At 44.8% G+C, this 22,914-nt stretch overlaps 1 protein-coding gene across 3 annotated transcripts in view; it reads right to left on the bottom strand.

The window, feature by feature from the left end:
* Positions 1-22,914, bottom strand: part of MAP3K7 (mitogen-activated protein kinase kinase kinase 7) — a 206,528-nt gene that overhangs the window by 130,890 nt on the left and 52,724 nt on the right. For all 3 annotated transcript variants that reach the window (XR_003855623.1, XM_029595409.1, XM_029595408.1), the window contains exons 5-6: positions 12,278-12,416; positions 5,413-5,537 (exon numbers count right to left, since the gene is read on the bottom strand). Coding sequence is in view for 2 of the 3 variants with exons in the window: in XM_029595409.1 (XP_029451269.1) it covers positions 5,413-5,537; positions 12,278-12,416 (264 nt within the window). In the remaining variant the exon portion in view is untranslated. The remainder of the gene's footprint in view (positions 1-5,412; positions 5,538-12,277; positions 12,417-22,914) is intronic.

The following is a 22,914-nucleotide window of genomic DNA, read 5'->3' as shown; positions in this document are numbered from 1 at the left end:
CTTTGGAATCTCCCTAGACCTTCACCATTTTCTCCAATTACTCACCAAACAGAAGCTTTCCTTTAAATGGAAACTTTGTCAAATTGGTCTTAGAGATGGATTCCGCTGACCAGTTACACATCCAGAGAAGCCTACGCGCCGCTACTATGGACACTATGCCCCCTAGCAGAGGAGTGAACCAAATCAAAACAAGCATCTATCACTCCTGGCTCCAACTGAGTGGAATCATCTCCCAATTCCTTCTGAGCATTCTGCGAAATATTCAAATCAGATCTCGCCACAATGCAACAGCAGGCTGAGATCTGGAGAGCCATGCTACTTCAAAGGCCTGCTTAAGCACAGGTTCTATTTTCCTGTCCTGCGAATCTTTAAAAGCAGCACCACTTAGTCACGGAACAGACTAAGACACCTACCCTGAGAAAACAAAAATCTCTCCATAATATGCAGGTCCAATGGATATAGCTTGGCCATTAAACAATCACCCTTAAAATATGCATCAGGAGCCATCCCCTCCATGTCAATCAAATCATGTAATGCCTGATGCAGAGGAAAGAGGACAGAAGTCTTCATCAGGCTGACCATAATAAGGTCCCTCTTTGGAAGAAAGATTTTCCGCCTTCATATCCACCACAATATTCAACATACACAGACTGAGAAATCAAGGTAGCCAATTCTTCCTTTTGAAAGAGATGCAACATGGCAGACTCTGGAGGGACCTCTCCTTTCTTCCTCACTATTTCCTTGAGGCAACCTAATGCCATCTGGGGAATCTCCTGACTCAGATAAATTCTCTTCAAGGCTTCATTCCTTGCCACTTTTGGGCCTCTTCCTGCCCCCCCCCCCCCCCCCAAACCAGAAGCCAAGGGCAATGAAGTAGCAGGGGCTGTACCAGGAATCGCTGCTAAAAGAAAAATGTAACACTTTTTTTTCTTTAAAGAAACAGCAGCCACAGCAAAGGAAGAAATTCAAGCTAAAATAGGAATACTTCCCTGCTGCTGACACCACCTCTGAGAAGCAGCCTTCAGGGGATGAGAAGGAACCAGGACCCCTGGCTGTCAGACCCTGGATCTGCTGCGAGCTCAAGCTGATCAGGGATTCCCAACCCCTACACGCCCAGGTCATCCTAAGGGATGGCCCATGAAGGAACCAAACACCTCAGGGAGCATCTTCTAACTTCTTTTCTTCTGTCCCTTCTTTCTTTCTTTTTTCTTAACTGCAGGTTTGCACCTTTACCATCTGCTGGAGACAGAAATACTGAGGGACTGCAGGTGGCGCACTCTTATGTAGCAGAGCCTCAAAGCTTTTAGTTCTCTGCCTCCATCTGCTGGTAGGGAGGCAAAACCCACTTGTCTGAACTGGGGTGTAAATAGGAACACCTATGCAGGACAGGCAGATCTTTCTCTGATATTTTTAAACTTGATCGTTGAGCCACACAGCTAGGAAAAAGAATTTAAAGGCACAGCAACCACTGTCCCTAAAAAAAAAAAAAAAAAAAAAAAGGATCTCAAGGGAGGTAGTCAGAGGGGGAAGAAATGGGGGGGGGGGGACGGGGGGACGGACACCAAAAATAAAAAAATCCTCCACCAAGGCCCCTCTGGAAGCCTCCCTGGTTCTGGCAGTTCAACAGTGGGAGGGAGCACAAGGATTGCACCACTAGAAATAATTCCTCCTCCTTTCTCTAATATCCACCAGGAACCCCACTCAACTGAGGGAGGGAGAGCAAACTTTCAGCTCAAAAAGAAGCCTCTGCCAGATTTTTCCTTTTCATCCCAGCAGACTGCAGTCCACAGCGCAGGGTGCTGGACCCAGAGAATACTGGCAGGCTGGGGTCAGCACTGATGCACATAAGGAGTGACATCAGTGAGCCTGTTTATCTTTGTTTCATCTGCTGGTCGCTCAGCATAACCCACTGGTCTAGACTGGTCTGACCGGATGAAGAGGAGAACTGATTTGAAAAAAAGAGAACGTAAAGAGAAAAAAAAAAAGACAAGAGCCAAAAATGAAAGGGAGATATGAAAGAAATGGGAAAAAGAAAAACCAGCCACATACACAAAGAGCAAAGGCTGGGAAACATTTCTAAACAAAAAGATTACAAAATGCACATAAATAAAGACCAGATACAACAGTTTGCTAAAACTGCATCAAATGGGGCTCACACTATTCATATGCCTAAATGACGTTCAGGCACACAGAAGCTTTTGTTATATTGGGGAAAGATTTTTATTTATTTATTTATTTATTTATTTGTGTTTTTCTATACCGGCATTCACGGAAGTTTGTATCATGTCGGTTTACATAAAACAAGGGGTGAGCAATACATTAGAAAGGGCATTGCTAAACCACCCAAAGGAAAATGTAAAAAGCAATTCAAATACATAGGAAGTCAAGAATTAACAGAGGGGAACTGAGACTTAGGATGCCAGGACGCACTAACCTACATTGTATGTTAGTCTCTTGTCTCTATATGCCAGTTTTAATCTGGTCCATGCTAAGAGAAGTCTGGATATGCAGTCTGAATTAGCTTTCAATTTGTGGGAATATGGGCTGGTGAGACAGCTCAGTTCACTGCCTGAGGTACTGTGGAGGAAGATAAAGCCTGAAGCACTCGAACACACCCTTGGTATCCAGCACATTGCAATGTTACGGCCTGCAAAGGCTGTTTGTTCTCCCAGGCGTCTGGGTCGTAGAACACTGTGGCCTCAGGAGTGGGGGAGAAATCAGGCCCTGAAAATGGTGTTCAACATCTGGATCTTTTCTGTGGGAGCACTGCGGTACGTGACAGAATAGGAAATGCTAATACAGGGTTGAGAGAAGGAAAAAAATTTTTTTAAGTAGGTTTCTTACCTCTCATCTACATTGCTGAGAAGTAGTTTGTGGATCCCAAGTATAATAATGAGAATTACAAGTTCTTACAATGAAGCCCTTGATAAATTCAAAATCAGTCTTACTTATAGAATAAAAAGGGTACAAACTAAACAATTCCGTGTTTCTTGAGACAATAATGTACAAACAATAACACTAATTCAGATTCCGTTTGAGTGTGAAATAGTAGGAGAGCCCCGGATTTCCTAAGCAAAATTAATGGGCTAATTAGAATAAGGAGCTTGGTAACAGGTAAACCACTCTGCAGTTTGGACATCCTGTCCTATATATAAAGGTCCAAAAGGCTCTGAGAATGGTTATCAATTAGTGGGAACTCATCAAATTCATGATGAAAAGAAATGTCAGAGGACTTACGAAAGAAGAATTGATGCTTAAAGACCATTTCTAAACATTTGGGGCACCAACTCTCCACTGCCAGACAGATTGTTTACAAATGGAAATTTACCCAGGAGTGGTCATCTTGTAAAGTTCATCCCAAGAACAAACCAGAAAATCATCCACAAACTCAACAAAGAACCTTAGACTATCACCCACATTTCTGCAGGTCTCTGAGGGATGTGAGGGCTCATGAGTCAATCATCAGGAGAAAACTAAATGGAGGTAAAGCTGCTTCTGGAATCTGCATTCATTTTTTCAGATATTTTAATAAATCAGTTTCTGAGAGATTCACCAGCTTGGGAAAAATTCACCACCTGTAAATTTTTTATTTTATGAGAATTCTCAAAACTCTCTGCCTCTGATCAAATAATTACAAAAGGCATTAAAAAGTTTACTGTCTTAAAGATCTAACCCCCTTTTTTTTGTGTGTCCTTACATATTTCATCTTGGACAATTTTAGTTTCCAATTTGGAAACGTTTGCTCTGAGGCCAATCTAACAAGCAGAGCTGCCTCAAGTTTGCTTCCATCCACCCTTCATATTAATTTCTGACAGAGAATCCAGAGTCGCTGCCTTTACTTCTGAAGCAACCAGCCATGCTCAAATGTGAAGTACAAGCATTCTCCACCATTTCACAAAAGCTTGGGAAGACAAGATGCACACAGAGATGAAACCATTTTATCTCAAATGTGTGTTTCACCCATCATCTGCCCTATATTTGTAACACCATAGGTCAGCATGAGGCTGCCACAAATCCTGAAGCCTGCCTCCATGTCTAGCCATGACTGCTTGGGCAGCGTTGTAACATAAAAACATAGAAATGACGGCAGAAAAGGACCAATGGTCTATCCAGTCTGCCCAGCAAGCTTCCCATGGTAGTATCTGCTGCGTGGTGCAGGTTACCCCATGAATCAGTCAGTGCTGCTTGACGTGCTTTGCTTATGGACTTCACTATAGAAGCAGTCCTGGGCTTTCTCATTAATGTCTGCGCATCAATATTCCAGACTGTGAAAAAAAAAAAAAAAGGCATGGCTCGTGTTGGTTGTCTCTGAATCCAAATTTCTCTTTCCTTTTCAGCCCCCACCCCTCTCCTTCAAAGCAGAGAGTGATGTTGCAGTTGCATCAAAAGCATCAAGGTTTTTTTGGTTAAGGGTAGTAATCCCATGCCTTCTGTTAAGGGTAGTAACTGCTGCTCTGTGCTGGGTATACCCCCCATGCTTATCAGATCCGCAGACTGTAAATGTTAGGGCCCTCGATTGGTTGCTGTCTGAATCCAGTTCCCCTTTTCCCCTGCCGTTGAGGCAGAGAGGAATGTTGGAGTTGCATCAAAAGTATCAAGTAGTTTGGGAAAGTTTGGGGTTAAGAGTCTGGTCTGTATTGGGATCTAGATGCTGCAAGTTCACTGTTCCAGATTGTAACCTCAGTCGAGATTCCAGCGTGACATACTGAATCAAGGCAATCTCTCCATATTACCTGCTGGTTATCTTCAGATGACAGCAAAAGTAAGAAATAAGCAAAAAGTACAATTATCCATCCAGATAAGAGAGAGGTCTAGTGTGAAAACATTCGTTTAAGTAGTGGCCACCTGCAGAACCTAATTCATTTGCTTTTCCCGCCCCCAATCCACTCTCTTGCATACAAGCACTCCGGCTGATTCACCCAACTACAACAGACACACAGAATTAGCCGTGGCCCTGTGGGTTCTCCTGCACAGGTATGGTTGGGCTAGTAGGCATGTGGAGAGAGTTCACAGGGTCCATTACCTTGGGTTGCTTCTTTTGACCTGCCTTTTATTTATTTGTGCTCGATATTCCACATTTCCGGAGAGGCATAAAATGAATTCCACTTAAAAACAGAAAGACAAATCATACAAAAAAAAAAAAAAAAAGGAACAACAAATACAAACAACCCAAAACCAACTAGATAACTCCTATACCAGACTTCTCATGAATTTCTTTGTTTTTTTTTAAACGAAATCTGTGTTTTTGAATAAAAGCATTTCTACTGAAAAAATGAAAAGCGCTATATTCTCTTTTTCATATGTCCAAAAGGGCTACCTATGCACTGCACTCCAGCTCTAACCAAGTTCATGTTTCTGGCTCGAGGTTGTGGCCTGCTGGGCCTATTCGTCTGTTTTTGTTTGAACGCTTACCTTCAAAAACCTCTGGGGCCATCCAGGCGGCACTCCCCTTGTTGTTGGTCATGTGAGTCTGAATATCGCAAGCCGTCCCAAAATCACAGATCTTCAGAACGGTGCCTCCGGCTACCAGCAGCAAACTGCCAAGAGAGACCATGTTACCACCCCAAAGACTTTAATGGCAGAGGAAAACAGCTAATCCAGCACCCTCCATATCATCCTCTGTCCGTTTGGGACAGGAAGTTCACCCAGGAATGTCCCTGTTTCTCCAAAGAAGCAGCCCAAAACATAAAAAATATTTTGCTGTACTTAAGCCAGTATTTTGCCCCAGGAAACAGGCTGCTGCCATTACTGCATCTTATGCCAACACCAACAGGCACAAATAATCCAATTTAATTCATTTGCATTTTTAGTTTTGGTTTTTTTGGGGGGTAAAATGTAATTTTGTAAAATAAAAAGAACCTTTTGACCCAGATCACAAAGCTTGCCACACTCTGGGTTTCTTCATCACATTGCTTTGTGGTGATTTTGGTAAGATGCTCCTAGCATCATGCATATTATAATCAGGGGAGTTGGGGGCAGGGAAATTAAGAAAACGTGGGGCCCAGCCAAACGTTTTTAAGACTCAGGAAAAAATAATTATTTTGTGTGTAATTTAATTTTGGGATTTTTTTTTGGGGGGGGGGGGGTGGCTTTTTCTTTCTATTTTGGTCTACTCTATTTTCTGTTTATTTTTTCTTTTCTTTCCTACCCCTTCCTTCAGTATTCCCCAGTTTCTAAAGCCAGAACCTGTTCCCCTCTCTCAACCAAGCCTTCTCCATTGCAACACCTTGAGTGTGGCCATTCTTGGCCCTGAGAAACACAACGGCGCAAGTGACAATGTCAACTTTCAACAAGCAGTTAAAACCCGACTCTTCCAGAAGATCTTTAAATGAGGTCGCAGACCCTGATAAGCAAATGTTGCTTACCTGTAACAGGTGTTCTCACAGGACAGCAGGATGTTAGTCTTCACATATGGGTGACATCACAGGATGGAGCCCTGTATGGAAAACATTTCTGTCAAAGTTTCTACAAAGCTTTGACTGACACTGGCACACTGAGTGCACTGAGCATGCTCAGCCTGCAATTATATCCCTGTGACCACAGGTGTCTCCCTCAGTCTCGTCTTATAGCAAAAAGCGAAAGCGAAACTAAAATAAAAGTGAAAACATATACAGACCCAACTCCGTGGGGTGGCGGGTGGGTTTCGTGAGGACTAACATCCTGCTGTCCTGTGAGAACACCTGTTACAGGTAAGCAACATTTGCTTTCTCACAGGACAAGCAGGATGGTAGTCCTCACATATGGGCGAGTACTGAGCTGAGGATGTCCGAGAAATGCACCAAATGCACCCAAGACGCGCAGAAGGAGCAATGACGGGGGTGGAATTTGGAACGGAGGGCATCCTGAAACCCTTAACAGGTTGGTGGAAGGATGTTGGGTAATTAAACCGAAAAGAATAGGAGTAGATGGACTGGCCAAACATGGAGCACGCCAGCTAGTCGTATCTAAGCAATAATGGCTTCGAAGGTATGGAGAGAGCTCCAGGTTGCAGCCTGATAAATATGTACAAGCAGTACTGGCCGAAGGGAAGCTATTGAGGCTGGGACGGACGCAACAGAGTGTGTTACACACAGTGTTGTAGTGAAATGCCTGCTTGTTGGTAGGAAAAGAGATACAGACCGTCAATTAGGAGGAATAGGTCTGTTTGCCCACTGGAACTCGCAGGTTGACTCTTGCCACAGAAGGAAAGAGTTAGGTGGAATTCCTATGGAGTGTAGTGCGATCTAGATAGAATGCAAATGCACTATTACTGTCCAAGGAGTGGAAAAACCCTCTCGCTTTGATGAGAGAGAGGTGTTGGGAAAAATGGGCAGAGTATATTCTGAGTAAGGTGAGATGCAACGTCTACCTTAAGAAGGATATGAAGTTGAATACGTAAAACCACTCAGTCATGGAGGAACGCAGGGTCGAATGAGTATGTAACAAGGTGTGTAACTCAATGACCCTGTTGGCAGAAGTAATGTTTATGAGGGAAAGAATTTCCCATGCCAAACTGTGAAATGAGAGGAATGGAAGGCTCGAATGGAGAACGTATGAGACTTATAAGCACGAAATATAGGTTCCATTCCATGACTAGTGAAAATAGAGGCGGCTTGATCAGTGGATAATCCATGGTAAGCTGACTCAGAAGGGGTTTACCGTTAATCAGGTATCCCCAGTCCCAAACGATACACCAATTGGAACAGAGGTGTATCTATGTGGAGGATGTCTGGGGAGCAGAAACAGAGGGAGCAAGAGAAAAGAGTGGTGTAGAAAAAATAAAAAGGGTAATACTCTTTTGTATGCATCATGTGGTAAATCATGCCATTTTGAATGGTAGGATTTATGTGTGGAAGATTTTGTGACGCTACCAGTACCTGAGAACATCATTGAGTCTACGATTTGAGACTGACTTGTGAGAAGGCGAATTGGTTACTGGTGTGATAGATTGAGAAGTATAGGAAGCATACTGGTCTCGGCCAGGACATGGGTCTGAGGAACAGTGAACCCCGGCCCGGTTCAGCATTAGAAGAGTGCTGGCTATGAAAAGCAGCAGAAGAGACACATTTAAGAGGCCCTTGATGGAAGAAAGGCGTCTATGGGAACGCATTGGAAACATGTGTAGGGAGTAGAATCTGTGCACCATATGGTTCAATTCGGACGCAGAGGGCAAGTTCGGTTGCCCTCAGCGCCAGAAGCTTTTCCTCGCTACACATGTAGTCCGAGGCCATTCTAGAGGATGGAAACCTATATGGAGAAGGTCTGCTAGAGCATTCGGTAAGTCTCTTAGATAGTGGCCTGAGGATGCATGGAGTGAGCAAGGGCGAAGGGTAGAGCTGCGCAGCTTCCTTGCAGAGCAGCTAAGAGGTTGTGCGCAGGCTTGTGTGTTGGAAAGCATATTGTCCCTATGCTGTCTGTCTGTATGCACAAAGATTTGTTGCAGAGGCAGTATTGGAAGACATAAGGGTATAACTCATGGCTCAAGCTCCAGGAAGTTCATGTGAAACTATGCCTGGAGTGGAATAGATGCATATTGGGTTGAGAAGATTTTAGGTCAAACTTTACAACCCTGAGTAAATGCGAGCATGAGCAGGATCAGACTAGGTTTTGGTTCTAGATCTGCAATATTGATGAGGGACGAAAGCGGTTGAACAGCTTAGACCCATAGCTTAGAATTTCACTGAATCTAACCTATAGCAGTTTTGGATCTATGAGGAAAGTGCATAGTGAAAAAACCCCATGGCCCGACAATGAAGAATTGAGGGGCTGAGGTTATGGAATATGCGCTCAGAGACATGTAGGAATTTATTAGAATGTCTGCGTGGTTGCTGGACAGGAAGGTCATTGTGACTGTGGTGTCCAGAAGTGTTGTATAATGGATTTATGGCAGTGACAGGTAGTAAATTTATATTGAGTCATGAAGAAGTTAGAGTTCCTTGCGTGGACTGACTGTGGTTATGCAGCTGTCCATGCAAGGAAAAGCGTGAATAATGTTGCACTCCGTAGAGAAACAGCAGTCTCCGATAGTGATTCAATGAAATACCTCAGTTGCCGAAGCTGGTGCAACTGGCAGAGCTTGGGATTGTAATATTGTTGACTCACCATGAAGCACATAGAAAGATTAGAAGTAATGTACTTAGTGCGATATGGAAGCATGGTGACGAGAGATACCATTTTACCTGTGCCTTCTGAAGAAAGTTGGTATTTCTGAGGTCCTGGATGGGCGGAGAGTAACTACTTTCTGTTGAAAGAAAGAATAGTGTAATTAAAGCTCCCCAACCTGCCTCCCTCCTGCACTTTGTAGCGTCTGGGGGAATGTAACCGTAAACCTTGGAACAAAGTGGGGTGGCCGCTCTGATATCCGGCAAGTTGGGAGACCTGGAGGAGTCTAACTGGCGGGGCTGATGTAATCTGGATAACATGTAACCTCCCACGGGAGCGTGAGCGGTAAAGTCTTACCCGCATTTCTGTGTGCTGTACAAGGAAACATCGAGACCTGTCATCAGGCTTCGAGGTGGACTTGCACCTGAGGTAGTATTTGCTGGATCTCGGGTTTAGCAGATCAGCGAATGCATCTGGAACTTCAGTTCTGAATTAGGAACCAGAAGCCAGAGTATTAATCAGTACAGAGTCCCATTGCTGAAAACGGGAGGATTTCCTGATGCAATCCCAAAGAAATGATAGAGAGGTTCTCTTGGTATTGTGGCTGACATAGCTGGCAATAGCGATATGTGACACTAATACGGTTCTTGGAAGGTAGATGACCTAGAACTTTTCAAACCATATGGCCCGAATTAGAGAACATATCTCAATGGGAATGCCACAGAAGCGGGATTAGAGTACTTACCATCCGACGTGGATCGCCGAAGGATGAGCCGGTGAAGATTGCTGGCTCCGTGGATTTTAGGAGTCATCAAGGGGTAGCCTGTCCAACATAGACGTCCGTCTCAACTCTGAAACCTAGTATGGTAGCGCAGTTAGAGGAGACAGGCTGGGCATGGCTGGCACTACCACAGTAATTTGTGGAGGGCCACAATCCTGCACCATTGTCGGTGGGGCACACCTCGGGAACAGGGGAGCCATTTTTGACTCATGAACCCAGCCCTCATCGCAGCGGCTCAATGTCTCGTGACGCCAGTGCAGAATTCTTCGGAACTCGTTCCGGTGTTTCTGGAGCACCAAGGACTGCCAGCACTGTGCGGAACAGTGGCGATGGCAGTGGTGATGTTGCTCAGCCTGGGCATTCTCCAGCACCGAGAAGAATAGCACTGATGTGCTGGATGGCATCGGTGGCGGACGGTCACCGTGTCGGTGACAATGAGTGCCACGGTGCTCGGCCCGGTCTTTCCCCAGCACCGAGCTGGATGCCCTCGCTGTCTTGGATGGCGAATGATGACGGACTGTCAGCATGGCTGCACTGCTCCTGGCACTATGTAGTGTCATAGGCTAATACAGGGCTTTAATAAAAACCCAAAGCGTGGAGCACTGTGTTTAGGCGGGGCATTACGTGGAGGTGCTATGTCAGTATTGACGGTGTCGGTGGTGGCCAAAGCGGCCTCGAGGGTATCGTCAAAAGTATATATGAAAAAACGTCGATGACCTGGACAGAGCAACGATAACAGTGACGGAAGCACTGACGGCATCGGCGTATGTATCTATGGAAACGATTTTGGCATCGAATAATCAAAAAAACATCTTTGGCATCAGAAAAATGGTAACGGCATTGACTGAATCGATGACCGCATCGATAGAAACATCGAAGACACCGATGGAATCGACCCGGGCATCGATGCCATGGACGATGGCATCGATGGAAATGTCCTGGGCATCGATGACATCGATAAAATAAACGATGGCATCAATGGAAATGACCCTGGCATCGATGGAAGTGCCCTGGGCGACAATGGCATCGACCCCACAAAGGTGAGCGTCGATGGTATCCATCTGGGGGATGATGGCACCGATGAAACCCAAGGAAAAATCAGTGCCATGGATGAAAAACATGTATGGCACTGATAGAAATGATGCAGGGACCGTTGGCAGCAGTGTACCGCGGGGGGAGGGGTACCGATGGCATCAAAGAATCCAGGATGGCCTAAAAGGGGGTACAGACGGTAGTGATGGGGGCATCAACTGTGCGAGGGTACCGAGGAAATTGAAGGACCTGAAATCGACAGGGGCCCTGGCGGCAACAGAAACCGTGGAACTCGCTGTCCCATTAGCACTAATAATCAGGCAGAGTGTCACAGAGGGACACTCGCAGGCTATGTGTGGCTAACTGAAAACACAGGGAGAGGGAAGGCCGCAGCTGGTTGGCAGGCCAGGGAGGTGACAGGAACTGACCGAAAAACAGGGCATAGTACTCACTGAGTGTCGAATAAATATACGCGACGGGAGACCCGTGCAGGGAAAAAGTGTTTGTGAAGTAAAAGTTTAAGTGTTTCCATAAGGAAAAAGTGTTAGAATTTCTCACAGAGCTTCTAACCGCTATGCTTACTGCAGAGTGGAAAAAAGAAGACTGACAGAGACACCTGTGGTCACAGGGATAATTGCAGGCTGAGCATGCTCAGTGCACTCAGTGTGCCAGTGTCAGTCAAAGCTTTGTAGAAACTTTGACAGAAAAGTTTTCCGTACAGGGCTCCATCCTGTGGATGTCACCCATATGTGAGGACTAACATCCTGCTGTCCTGTGAGAACAGCCTTATCTCAATTACAGTCCAAGACGTCTGTCCATCCATCCAAATGTCTGTCGTTGATTTAGAGGTTTTGTTTTTTTTTAATTTTTCATTGTTAAACTGTTGTAATGCTACCTTAAGTTCTGCAAAATGTTCTTTTGGCTGTACATTACATCGAGCAAAGCAAGTTGGAAGTGGGATCAAAACATTGTAATCAATAAATACAATACATGGCTTGCAGAGGCGGTAGGGGACACCCTGACTATCAACGCCGCCTCCCTCTCTGTGCAGGGCCCAGCCTGGATCCTCCTCCTCTCTGTGCAAGTTAAAAGGAGTTGGGTCAAGGAAGAGACACTTTCTCTGTGCAGGCCAACGGTAAGAGCTGCCTTGGCCGGCATCAGTAACACGCTCTCTATAGCCTGGTGCAGAAGCAGGCACTAGCAATCAAATGTTGCTCACCCACGCACCAAGGGCTTTCCATACCCCAACTGTAGCAGCAATTTCTTCAACATGGGCTTCGTAAATCATAGGAGGATTTTTATTCTCATTACAACTCCACCAGAACTTCAAATTTTAACAAGCTTAATAGACATAACATCCATCCCCCACCTCCCAAAACCTACTTTGGTGGTTTGAGGTCCCTGTGAATTAGAGCTTTTGGTTTCATGCTGTGAAGATAGGCCACGCCTTTGGCACATTGTAGGCACCAACTCATCGCATGGGCAGCTGTGTAATAAGGCAGAAGCTCGGTACTGTGCAGAACTGCAAAATAAAGACACAAACCAAAAAGAACTTTACTGCCGCAGGCACCACAGAATTTACAGGCCTGCAGTTTCTTCCCGCACCCCATTCCAAATGCAGAACGCACAAAACCCAGGGCTAGCAAGGCTTTTAATGCCACAAAGTTTGTAGTTCATGGTGTCAGAAGAACCCCTTAATGAAACAGCAACCTTAGATCATACATATCATGAGAACAGATTTAGATGTCTTTGCACCAAAGATGACCTTGTTTTTATTATACCTTCTACTTGATATTGTATAACTCAAGTAGGTTGGTATTAGCACATCCTTGGGGACAGTGGAACAGAAAAACCATCTGGGTCTGGGTCTTAGCCCTGCTGTGTGTATCACTTTGTTTTTTGTTTTCCTCCCGGCCCAACATAATAGTTCTCCCATTTAGTGCTTATTCTTCTTCTCTTTGAGCAGTGGTTCTCACACCTGATCCTTGGGAAACAAATGTCTGGTTTTCAGGGCAATTAAAATATGCAAAATTAACTTCAGCTTCCTTAGGATCAATGTGTATGGTTTTGGCCTGCATAGAAAATAGGTTATTGAAAACAATCCTGAACAGCGAATGCCAACAAAAATCTACTTTTTTCCTATGATTTCAGCAACATAGGAAATGGGAACCTCATTATTATTATTTGTTGACTGACTTGTGAGAAGGCGAATTGGTTACTGGTGTGATAGATTGAGAAGTATAGGAAGCATACTGGTCTGCACTTCCTATGTTGCTGAAATCATAGGAGGGAGGAGGAAGGCATCGGCTCAGATTAGAAAACAGCATATGATCAATTACTTTTCTATCTTTCACTTGCTCAAAATACACAAACATGGTAAGGTACCGGGTATCAGGATCACTTGAAATCACAGAGAATACAGTTTTCAAAAATGGGTAGCCAAAATTTCTAGTGTTCAACATAGTCATCCATATTACTCACTGAAGCGGAGCATTATGACAGAATATGGTAAGCTGCACATATGTTTGCTCCCCTTCAGGGGAAGCGGGAGCAGTATGTGAGCCTAGTGGTTAGAGCAGCAGGCTGTGAACCAGCGAAGGCAGGGCTCAAATCCCCTCCTTCCAATGTCATCACCATGCCTTCTCTTCCATCCCTCCTACCATCTGAAATCATCACCTTCCCTGCCCAACCCCTACCTCCTAGTATCACTACCTTCCAGTCTCTCCCTCCCCTACCTCCTGATATCACTAATTGACCATCTCCTATCCTCTCACAGCACCACCTTCCCTCCTCTCGCCATCATCTCTTTCCTTCTCTCCCCCCCCCCCCCCCAGGCAGCACCACTTCCCCTACCTCCCACTTCCATGGCATTACCATCATCTCCATCTCACTTGGAATCATCCATCCAGCAAGAGGATTCAAGGGAACCGTGTGCTCCTTACCTGCTGCCATCATCATGCAGCGGACACAAGATGGCAGGGAGAGAGAGAGAGAGAGGAAGACTTTGCTATTGGCAAGCGGCAGAGACCTGTTTCAGTCTTCTCTTTGCTAGTGGTCAAACTTTTTCTGCACACCTGAGGTTTCCCTGTGCCACAATAGTGTACCACAGCAGACTGGTTGGGAACCTCTGATCTAGAGGGGGCAGGAGTGATCCTCACTTGCTCCTGCCCTGCCGGCACCATCTTTTAAATTGGAGCTGGCCCAGGTGCCATTCTGAAATATGGTCCCGGAGGGGGGTGGGGGGTGGAAGGAGACAGGAGAAAGTATCACTCCTTCCATTGCATGCACTGGTTCCATTGTAGCAAATCTATCTCTTGTATATTCATTGTGGATATCCTGAAAACCTAACTGGCTATATGTGCACAGAGGACTGAATTGAGAAGCACTGCTCTAGACCATGAGGGATGTTAGAGTAAGCCTGAAGGTATTCCAGGGAGTGGGTTTTTCAGAAAGGGGGTGGAGCTTAACCATGGGTTATTTTATTTAAATTTATGGTGCAGGTAGGTTTGGGGTGAAGTCATATTGGTGGGGGGGGGGGGGTTATTAGAGCACACACCATCATGAAATTTGTGTATGGAGGCGGGTGGGTGGGGTCTCTCACAGGGCCAGGTTTTCCTGGCTGTGCCAAAACAAGTAAAAGAATCTGCAGTATTAATTGAACTGTAGTACTTGAGTACCGCAGTTAAGTGAATCCTGTGGAAATTTACTTGTGGTTAAATAGTAAGGTAATGTGTTTTACTGCAATTCAGTAAATAGGACCCTGTATCTTTCTACCCATAGGACTTGGCAACTCAAAATCTCCATGACTGACCACTGCTCACATCTCTTCTGGAGGATGACAGGCTATCGCATACAGCCATGGTCTCATGAAGAGGAAAAGGCAGTGGGTTCTAGACATCAACTGTAAAAGGTACTCATTCAAGTTAGAAGAACACAATTCTTGCCATACTGGGTCAGACCAAGGTCCATCAAGCCCAGTATCCGGTTTCCAACAGTGGCCAAGCCAGGTCACAGGTACCTGGCAGGATCCCAAGGGGTAGTAAGATGCCAAGCTGCTTATGCGAAGAATAAGCAGTGGATTTCTGCAACTCTACCTTAATAATGGTTAATGGACTTTTCCTCCAGGAACTTGTCCAAATAATTTTTAAATGCAGCTATACTAATTGCTTTCACCACATCCTCTGGCAACAAATTCTAGAGCTTAATTATGTGTTGAGTAAAAAAAAAAATATTTTGTATTAGTTTTAAATGTATTACCCAGTAACTTTATTGTGTCCCTTGGTCTTTTACTTTTCGAAAGAGGAAACAACTGATTAATGTTTACTTGTTCCATTCCATTCATTATTTTATAGACCTCTATCATATCTCCCCTCAGCCATCTCTTCTCCAAGCTGAAGAGTCCTAACCTCTTTAGCCTTTTCTCAAAAGGGAATCGTTCCATCCCCTTTATCATTTTGGGTGCCCTTCTCTGTACCTTTTCTAATTCTGCTATATCTTTGAGATGTGGTGACCAGAGCTGCACATAATACTCAAGATAAGGCCGCACCATGGAGCGATACAGAGGCATTATGATATTCTCTTTTATTCTCCATTCCTTTCCTAATAATCCCTAGCATTCTTTTTGCTTACTTGGCTGCTGCTGCACACTGAGCAGAACATTTTAAAGTATTTTCAATGACGACACCAAATCCTTTTCCTGAACATTGACTCCTAATGTGGAACCTTGCATTGTGTAGCTATAATATGGGTTACTCTTCCTAGTGCATCACTTTGCACTTTTCTATATTAAATTTAATTTTTCATTTGCATGCCCAGTCTCCCAGTTTTGCAAGGTCCTCTTGCAATTTCTTACAATTCCCTTGTGTGTGCCATCGGCAAATCTGATCACCTCACTTGTGGTTCCCTTTTCCAGGTAATTTATAAATATATTAAAAAGCATTATTCCCAGAACAGATCCATGGGGCACTCCACTATTCACCTTTTTCCATTGGGAAAATTTACCATGTATCCCTACTCTCTGTTTTCTGTCTTTTAACCAGTTGGCAGTCCACAATAGGACACTGCCTCCTATCCCATGACTTTATAATTTCCTAAGAACTCTCTCATGAGGGACTTTGTCAAATGCTTTCTGGAAATCCATTTACACTATATCAACTGGCTCACCTTTATCCACATATTTATTTACACCTTCAAAAAATGTAGCAAATTTGTGAGGCAAGACTTCCCTTGGCTAAATCCATGTTGGCTTTGTTCCAATAAACTAGGCCTATCTTTATGTTCAGCAATTTTGTTCCTTATGATAGTTTCTACCATTTTACCTGGCAAGGAAATCTATAGTTTCCTGGATCACCCCTTGATCCCTTTTTAAAATTGGCATTACATTGGCAAACCTCCAATCTTCGGCTACCATAGATGATGTTATTGATAGTTTACAAATTTCCAACAGCAGGTCCGCAATTTCATTTCTCAGTTCTTCCAGCACTCTGAGATGTATACCATATGGTCCAGGAGATTTGCTACTCTTTTGTTTGTCAGTTTGCCCTTGTACATCTTCCAAGCTCACTAAGATTTGTTTCACTTCCTCTGAATCATCACCTTTGAATATCATGTCTGGCATGGTTATATCTCTGTGTAATCCTCAACTATAAATGCTCAGAACGACCACTTTTTTGATGGAAATCGCTGGTCAATAATGTACTACTTTGTAAACAACCAATTTCCCAATATAACCACACTTATTTCGACGCATAGGACTGACCTATGATTAAAAATAAGGTAGAGTTAAAAAGGCTGTATAGCACTACACGATGATGCCTATTATGATGGTTATATCTCTTATATCTTCCTTAGTGAATACTGAAGCAAAAAATTCATTTAGTCTCTCTGCTATGGCTTTGTCATCCTTAAGTACTCCTTTTACCCCCTGATCATCTAATGGTCCAACTGACTCCCTCGCAGGATTTTTTTTACCTTCAATGTACTTGAAAGATTTTATTATGAGTTTTTGCTTCCACAGGAAGCTTCTTTTCAAATTCTCTTTGCCTTCCTTATCAATGCTTTTTGCATCTGACTTGCCAGTGCTTATACTATTTATGTTTTCTGAAACTATACAGGATGAGGACTTTTAAGATCATGTGCCATTTCTTCTCCTGCAAAAATATCTTACCAAGAGCTCTTTTGAACTGAAGTATTATTTAAAAAGGTATCATTCTACAAATTTACTCCGGTAAGCGAAAACTTTGAGGGAAATATATCACATCCCTTCATGGTATTGTTTTGTTTAGATTTAGGAAATGCAAAGATATCTTATTTAAAAAGGCTAATGGTCCATGCAATCCACGATTATGGGAAGGTTACACCATCAGATCCATAATATACTGTACATACACATGCAAAAACAATCCAACCTCAACAAAAATGTAGTAAAATTACTTAAAACCATTTTGAACTCAGCCACGCTGTCCAGTGTTACTTGGCAAAATAAATGAAGCAACCCATTCATTAACAGCGCTCAATTAATAGATCCCAACGTCACACATGTTCAATACAAATGTAATAAAGAAATTAAAACCACAAAGACCTGCCCCATGGTACGATCACCCTACTCAGAGTCTAAGTAGTTTCCTGGACTTAAGCAATTCAGGAAGTGCATTCCAATGCTGTGGATCTGCCACACCACACATTCACTCACATGATTCACCAAATCATACCTGCTTTAAAGAAGGAACATCTAGCAGGTTCCAAGAGGAGGACCGAAGAGAGCGTGTGAGCTGATCAATTTTTAAAACTGAATGGGGTGAGGACTTTCACTGCCTTAAAAATCATAGTTACCCTTCATGCCACTGTAAGCCAGTACAGTCTGCGAGGGCCACACTGCAGCAAATAGGAAAAAAAAAAAAAAGCACCCGTCGTACAGGAGTTTCCTCATGATAAATCATCATCATCATGCTTGCAACTGTCCAAGAGGAGATGTGGTAGATGCAACTTGGAGCGCTTGATGCAGGGGTTATGATAACTGAGCAGTGGTGCAGGAAGGATTGGCCACTTGAAAAACCCTAAATCACCTTCAAGCCAAGCCCGAAGGTCAAAAGCTGACAGTGAATTAGAGATACTCTACTAAGCCTGAGATCTGTAACTTTGGTGAAAGGCAGGCCATGCAACACCTTTTGGTTTGCTCATTGCTTGAGGCCAGCCTCTGCACTGTGTGGGATCTTGCTGAGGTCAGTTTTGAAATATGCTCATCAATGGAACAAAATATGGCTTTGGAGGCTCGACATGAGAGGAGTTCGAGAAAAGTGTAGTTTTACATAGCCATCTGAACATCTTCATAGTTGTAGGGCAATTCAAATATCAGACAGTGATGATGACTGTCCTCTTATCAAATTTAGGAGCGAAGCCACAAAACTGAACTCAGCACGGGAGGAGGCTGAGTTCAGTTTTGCACTTCTCAAATATCTACTGTCCATTTCTCCAAAGAAAACAGAATCTGCACAATAAGGCAAACTGGTTTAAATGATGATTTCAGAATAGATAACAGTCCTTTACCCTTGCACAGCCGCTACAAACTGAATAATGGTGTCATCCCAGAGATCTGCTTCAGTTCACGAGGGATTATGGGTAAGAGAACTTTAGGAGGGAAAGACAAACTAGGAACAGCCTTGGAACTAGTCCTTTTCCCATCGATAGCAGGGCTGAATTAGCCATGCTGTCATGGGATCTGTCCATCAGGTCCAGGAAGCGGAGCTTGATAAAGCAGAGGTTAGACTTTTAGTCCCTCTGCGGCTGCGCGTGGGTTCCCACGCAGGAAGTACAGATTCACCTCAGTCTGTTTTTCCGCGCGCCAGAACGCACGCGGAGCTTGTTGTCTCTTCAAGAAAAATGTCAAAATCAGGATTTAAACGTTGCCGATGCGGCAGAGTAATGGCAAAAACAGACTGTCATGACCGCTGTTATCGCTGCCTTGGCATACATCATAAAATTAAGGAATGCGAATTTTGTGCCAAAATGTCGCCAAGAGCGCAGAAACAATGGGCCTACCGTATTCAAGAACTTTTAACTACTTCGGACCCTTCGGAAGTTCAGTCTTCACCGGGACCGGTGAAGACAGATCACCATCAGAAGAAAAGACCGACTTCCTGTGGTAATATCTAAGAAAAAAGTCAGGGCTCTGACTTTCAGCGGGGTAGATCACCCTTGCGAGAATCGCATTCCTTATCTTCTAAGCGCGCCAGGCATGGCGCAGGGCGGGCCTTGCATCCAAGTAAGTCAGCGCATGGACATACGCGCCATACTACGGCGCAGAAGCGTTCACCGCCCTCTTCGACGGCGCAGGACGGTAAAAGAAGTTCGAAACCGCACAGACATTCTTCTGCGCGGTCAACGGCGCAACACGTCACTGCGCAATCGGCGCAGTTAGTTGACTTAACGTCCACAGCGCAGCACGCTTTAACACAATCGGCGCCACGGCCTTCTGCGCAATCTACTTCATCTGCGCAGCCGGCGCCGCAAAGAAAACTTTCTCCGGCGCACTCCACTGCGCAGTCTTTGCCGGCGCATCCGGCGTCTCAACCACCTTCCGCGCACTGGGCAGCCCACGAATTACCGGCGCCTTCTATTGCGCAATCGGCGCAGACCAAGTTATCCGCGCCGGTTCTACACAAGAGTTCCTCAGGGAATGACTCGGAACCTAACCTCATACCAGATGCAACCGCGGGCATGATACCTGCGGCAGAAACCCAGGCAAAGACTTTTTCCCTAAAATCTAGAGTTAAGGAGAGTACTCAGCGTCCGAGAGAATGGTATTCTCTCTCGGGAAAATCCAAGCATCAGTAACCTGGGCAAGGAGTTCAATCCTTGCTTGTCCACCGAAAAAGGAAACATCACTCTTCGCATTCAGCTGCTTCATCCAGTTCCCACCCCACTTCTAAGACCTCATCTCACAAACGCAAAAAACGTCATAGTTCACACACTAAAATTCACCGTCAAGGAGAAAAATCGCATTCTCATCGTTCTTCAATTGATCCAACGACTCCTAAAACATCTATGCGGGCACAATCTTCATCAGGCTCGTCATCTCAGTCAAAATCGATCACTAAGACGTCGAGTTCTCGGTCACCTTCTCACCGTTCACTATCAAAAAGTAGGTCCTGAACTCCGGCACCTCAATCTCCTCCACCGAAACCTGGCAGCATCTCTGGTCAACGACCACAAATGCCGGCACATGCTAAGGCGGCATTTTTTCAGCTTTCACAGTCCTTATCGGGTTTCTTTGAGACTATGGAGTCTGCCTTTAACATGCCTCCTCAAGATGACCCGCAAGAGAATACTAGCGAATTACCACGGGTATTCTCCACACAACAGCCGCAGCCACTATCTCCTGCTTCAGCTCATCGGCTTTCGCCATCAATTAGCACACATACGCTTCAAGACTCACGTTCACCGTCTCCATCCCTTTCACCTTCCTCTTCCGTCTGACCCTCTTGAGCAACCGTCGGAACCCTACTCGCCACCAGAAGATCTGACATATCCCCGATTTTTGGAAAAAATAGGGCAGATCTTGAAATTACTGTTACAAAAAGAAGCAGATCCACGTGCTGAAACCCTGGGTCTCCTTCGTATCTTTGATACTCCAGGTGAACCGCTTTCTATACCACCACACGAATTACTTCATCAAGTTCTTCTAAAGTCGTGGGAAACGCCTCAGTCAATTACGGCTGTTTCAAGAAAATCTGATCTTAAGTTCCGTATGAAAAAGGAACCACCTTATTCCCTGCCACAGCTTCCACATGAGTCCATTGTGGTCGAGTCTGCTATGCAGCGGTTTAAAAAGATGAGATCACATTCTTCGTACCCACCAAATAAGGATAACCGTTATTTGGATGAAGTGGGCAGAAAGATTTTTCAAAATTCCATGTTGACTACCAGGATTTTGAATCATCAGTTCTATATCTGTATGAATGCATTCAGGCAACCAAAGGACTTTTATCAACTTCGGCTGTGAATGCACCACAAACTCTACATGATATGGAAGAGTGCACGAGGCATCTCCTCCGTTCTATTTATGAGGGGATGGAAACTTCCTCAAGAGCATCCGCAGTTTCCATAGCAGCTCGTCGCACTGCATGGCTTCGTTCCAGCTCCATTAGGGAAGATGTCCATCACAAACTATCCAATCTTCCCTGTATTGGAGACAATCTTTTTGGAACTAAGCTCCAAGAAACAGTAGGGAAGCTAAAAGATGAAGCAATGGCAGTTCAATCCCTACAATCATCTACATCGTCTCAGTTTCCCAGACGCAGTTATCCGGCTAATCGCCGTTCTACTTATGGTCGCAGACCTTATCGGTCCTATCAACCGTATAGACCTCCAACTTATCCTACTTATCAGAGACCGCAGCAGCAGTCTCAACAGTTACAATCAACACGTCGAGGACGAAACCGTACTCAACGCCCGCAACAACAACCCTCCACGACAACGGCTAAACCCCAGCAGTCTTTTTGATTTCGCAGCCACCACTTTTCCTCCATGCTCCGCCAGGACGGATTCAGGCATGCTTTCCAAAATGGCAATGGATTACATCCGACCAATGGGTATTACAGATAATCCAAACTGGATATCAGTTGCAGTTTCTACACAAACCGAAGCTGCCATACTTTCCCCCAAACCAATTCACAAGTTCCCAGAATCAACTGCAATCGGAAATCTCCTCTCTACTTCAAGCACGAGCCATCAAGAAGCTCTCCCACCTCCAAGTCAACAAGGGGTTTTACTCTCTGTACTTCCTTGTGCCAAAGAAAACGGGAGGACATCGCCCCATTCTAGACTTGAGAGAGCTCAACAAATTCCTAGTGAAGGAAAAATTCAAGATGGTGTCTTTGAAGACAATTCTCCCTCTACTGCAACCCAACGATTGGATGTGCTCCATCGACCTCAAGGATGCCTATACTCACATATCAATCCATCCCGACTCCTGGAGATACCTATGTTTCACATATCAGAACACTCATTACCAGTACAGGGTACTACCTTTCGGCCTCTCAGCGGCTCCCAGGGTCTTTACCAAGTGCATGGTGGTAGTGGTGGCGCATCTCCTGAAACAAGGCATGACAATTTTTCCGTATCTCGACGATTGGTTGGTAGTAGCCCAATCAAAAGACACGCTACTCGACCATCTTCACATAATAATCACCTGTCTACAGGAATTGGGGTTGATCATCAATTTCTCGAAATCCCATCTTCAGCCAACACAGCAGCTGATGTTCATAGGGGCCCATCTCGACATCTTACGATGCAGAGCTTACCTTCCACTGGAAAGACGGCTTCTCTTACAGCCCCTTCTTCAACATCTTCACGGCACTCAAGCAACAACCGCAAAGCACTTGTTAGTAGTCTTGGGACATATGGCGGCAGCCAATTTCACGGTCTCCAACACCAGGCTCCACATGAGACGCCTGCAGTGGGGATTGAAGCGTCAATGGAAGCAGCACACTCAACCATTGACTCACACGATCATAATTACTGCAGCCATGCAGCAAGACATCTTGTGGTGGATGAACCCCACCGTTCTATCCAAAGGAGCATTGTTTCGCAGTCCAAATCACGACTTAGTCCTCACTATGGACGCCTCAAGAAGGGGCTGGGGAGCTCATCTAGAGGTCTACGAGACACAAGGTCTCTGGAGCCCCACCGAACAAAATCTCCAAATCAACTTATTGGAACTCAGAGCGATCAGGAAGGCGCTTCTAGTTTTTCAAACTTATCTGAGAGGTCGCAGGGTGATGATTTATACGGACAACCAAGTTGCCATGTTTTATATCAACAAACAAGGGGGAACGGGGTCCTGGCCCCTTTGCAAGGAAACTCTGTTGATTTACCAACATGCGCACCTCCATTGCATTTCTCTGCAGGCCACCTACCTACCCGGGGTGGACAACACGAGAGCGGACAGATTAAGTCGCATATTCCACCCACACGAATGGGCTCTCCATGTGGAAGTCACCCATCATGTATTCGAACAGTGG

The sequence above is a fragment of the Rhinatrema bivittatum genome, chromosome 3 (assembly GCF_901001135.1).
Source record: "Rhinatrema bivittatum chromosome 3, aRhiBiv1.1, whole genome shotgun sequence".
Classification (NCBI taxonomy): Eukaryota; Metazoa; Chordata; class Amphibia; order Gymnophiona; family Rhinatrematidae; genus Rhinatrema; species Rhinatrema bivittatum.
This window is presented reverse-complemented; position numbering and strand designations above follow the sequence as displayed.